This window comes from Quercus suber, unplaced genomic scaffold, assembly GCF_002906115.3.
Source record: "Quercus suber isolate HL8 unplaced genomic scaffold, Cork oak 2.0 scaffold_114, whole genome shotgun sequence".
Classification (NCBI taxonomy): Eukaryota; Viridiplantae; Streptophyta; class Magnoliopsida; order Fagales; family Fagaceae; genus Quercus; species Quercus suber.
Genome location: NW_027069579.1, coordinates 1160884 through 1164022, shown reverse-complemented (window position 1 = coordinate 1164022; position 3139 = coordinate 1160884). Strand labels below are relative to the sequence as shown.

Below are 3139 nucleotides of genomic sequence, written 5' to 3'. Positions count from 1 at the left end.
TTGAACCTACAATTAGGACTAGGGTTGACCTGGCATGACCTGGTACATATGTATGAGTGTCATAGCCAAAAAGGGGCGGGATATTACCTTAAATCCCGCTCCGACATCGTTAGACTGTTCTCCTGCCTTCCCAAATCAAATAAAGGGATGAAAGACGACTATCTAATCGTCTCGGGCGCATGGCATGATGGTATACACTATCCGACTGAGCCAGGAGAGCCAGGTGTGACTTCCTAGACTTAGGATTTCTAACAGTAGGCTTAGGATTTTCATTCTTCATAACCCATGTTTTTTTTTTTATTATGCCGTCATATTTCGATTTTCTGACCAGGTTTGCTTGTTTTGTTTTTCTTTTTTATTTTTATTCACAGATAAAGCACATACTGCTCCTCGGCTTAGCCTTATCAACGCCCTCGCCCCTAATTATCTACTACGCTCGGAAATATTTGTGAGCGAAGACAAACAACTCCAGTCTGTCCCTCTTATACTCGGCTACACGATAAAGAAAACAGATCTTTAGCCGGTCGGCAACGCCATTACACAAGGTGATTATCGGCTCTAGCGAATCGACGTCGCTCGGCCCCATTTTCTAGCGCCATACAATCTTGAGCCCATTCCACACCCAAATCCACAGGGTGTCCCATTATTAATCTAACCAGTCCAACAAGTCCCCATTAGACCGGTGGTCGTAGGCGAAAGGGTTGGTTCTTCATCCTGTTCACTAGAGGAACAGATAGACAAATTCAAGTTTGAAGGAGAAGCTTCAGGGGGAGTACAAGTAATACCTTCCTCAGATTTCGAGGAGGAAACCGACAGGCAATCCAGCGTTCATCCCCCAATTCTGATAATCACTATCCCAGAGGACTCTTCGAAAGAAGAAGAAATGTCCGACTTAAAGCTTTTGATGAAGAATAAGGGCAAGAAGGCTGAGCCCAAAGTGACTGGGACTTTTCGAGCAGCTGTGAATTTACCTCCACCACCACCTCCACCTCAGGTTCCTGATCCAGGCTTAAAACCAATACCAGACCTAAAGAAAAAGAGGCCTCTCGAGCCTGAGGAGCGGGAGGTGGTGATACCACCTAAGACAACAAAACAACAAAAGGTGGTGATGGACCACCAGAGTAAGAGGGCCTCTTCCGTGGAGAGTAGGGAGGAGCTTCCTGTGGCTGACGTGCGCCGAGGGCAATGCACGTGGTCTCCCAGATTGGAACTAGATGGTGTTCCTTTCTCCTGGGAGACCTCTGTCAGAAACTACGATGGGCGAAGAACGGGGCTGATAGCTGAAGCCTTGGAGCAACCACTGCTCCTCCCCCGAGATATGGAGTCATACAGGCGTTTCAGCCAGTATGAACTTTTCATGTCCCTGAAGAGGGACCTGGCCATGGTAAGCGTGCTTATCCAGCTCTTCGGTTGGCGTATTAATTCTGTGTTTCAAGCTAACTCTTTTACTTTACTGTTCGGATTACCCAGCAGGTCTTCGTGGCCGAAGAGTGGAACCGAAAAGCCTACGTTGAAGCCCAAGCGGAGGCCCACTCCAAGTCCGAGGTGGAAAAAACTTTGGGCAGCTTAAAGGAAGAGGTCTCTCAAATCTCCGACCAGCTAAAAGGGGTGACCCAAGAGAGGGATAGCCTCAATGTTGGTCTCAAAAATGCTGAGACCCAGGCCGAAGCCCAACGCAAGCTGCTGAATAATACTCAGAACAATCTGGCTTCTGAGAAAGCTCTTGTGAAGGAACTTCGCGCCGAACTTCAGAAGGCCAGGGAGGCTACTAAACAGGCTCAGAGGGACGCTCAGCTGGCCAAGGAGGCAACCGAGGCCGAAAAGAAAGCAACCTACCAACTGGGAGTGGAGGTGACCGAAAAAGGTCTTACTAAGCAGTTTGCTTCGGTCGCCCAGGACTACTGCGATATAACATGGGGCAAGGCGCTGGATGCTGCTGAGGTGTCTGCTGACTCGGAACTAAGGCTGCCTAGGAGCATTTATTACGACCCAGACATCCGAGAGCTCCCAGAGTCTGATCCCCCTCCTCCAACACAACTCCTAGAGGCCTCGGAGCAACCCTTGGTCAGCCAAGCTCCCCCAATCACCCTTGAGCCTCCCAAGGATTCTGGCCAGCCAGGTGATTAGAGCACCCCAGTTGAGCCACCTAAGGATATCGGCAAGGGCTTGGAAAAAAAGAAAACATCCTCAAAACCCAAGGACCAGGCCCCAGCAGAAGCTTAGACACTTAGATTTTAGTTTTTAGTTTTTTTTTTTTTTTTTTTTTATTTTCTTATTCTTGTTCCCCTTCTATACAAGGGATTGTAAACTGTCCTATTTTGATCAATGAAACAGTTTCTCTTTTACTTTTGGTGTATTTGTTGCATAACATATGACTTACTTTTGCTACAAGTAACTTCACTTTGTAATTATGATAACGTAGGCAAACATAATCACTCTATCTTGTTGATAATATATACAACTAAAATTGATTTTGAAGAGGACAGTACATAAAAGTTGCTGTTAAGTGATGAACATAACAAGTATTATAAAAGTTGGATAGATCTTTTTGCATGTACACTAAGAATATTAGCATAGGTTAGAGTTGATATTAAACACAGTTAAGAATGTCAGGCAAGATTCATTCTAAAGTTAACATTCAGTATTGATAGCAACACAAAAATATTAACTAACTAAAAATCATCTGGTCCGAGGACTACAGGCATGATTGGGTTTGAGTTTAAATACCTAGGGAGAATCACCAAGGGGTGTTAACTACCCCAAATCATCTGATCCGAGGACTACAGGCATGATTGGATTTAAGTTTAAACGCTTAGGGAACAAGGAGTGTTAACTAACCCAAATCATCTGATCCGAGGACTACAGGCATGATTGGATTTAAGTTTAAACACTTAGAGAACAAGGAGTGTTAACTAACCCAAATCATATGGTCTGAGGACTACAGGCATGATTGGATTTAAGTTTAGACACTTAAAGAACAAGGAGTGTTAACTAACCTAAATCATCTGGTCCGAGGACTACAAGCATAATTAGATTTAAGTTTAAACACTTAGAGAACAAAGAGTGTTAACTAACCCAAATCATCTGGTCCGAGGACTACAGGCATGATTGGATTTAAGTTTAAACACTTAGAGAACAA

General features: G+C 44.6%; 1 protein-coding gene across 1 annotated transcript; it reads left to right on the top strand.

Moving 5' to 3' along the window:
- Window positions 1–883: 883 nt before the first annotated feature.
- On the top strand, window positions 884–2127 carry LOC136068415 (uncharacterized). Its single transcript, XM_065775539.1, has 2 exons — window positions 884–1384; window positions 1474–2127. Exons 1-2 carry the CDS (start codon window positions 884–886, stop codon window positions 2125–2127), a joined length of 1155 nt encoding a protein of 384 aa, XP_065631611.1.
- Window positions 2128–3139: the final 1012 nt, after the last annotated feature.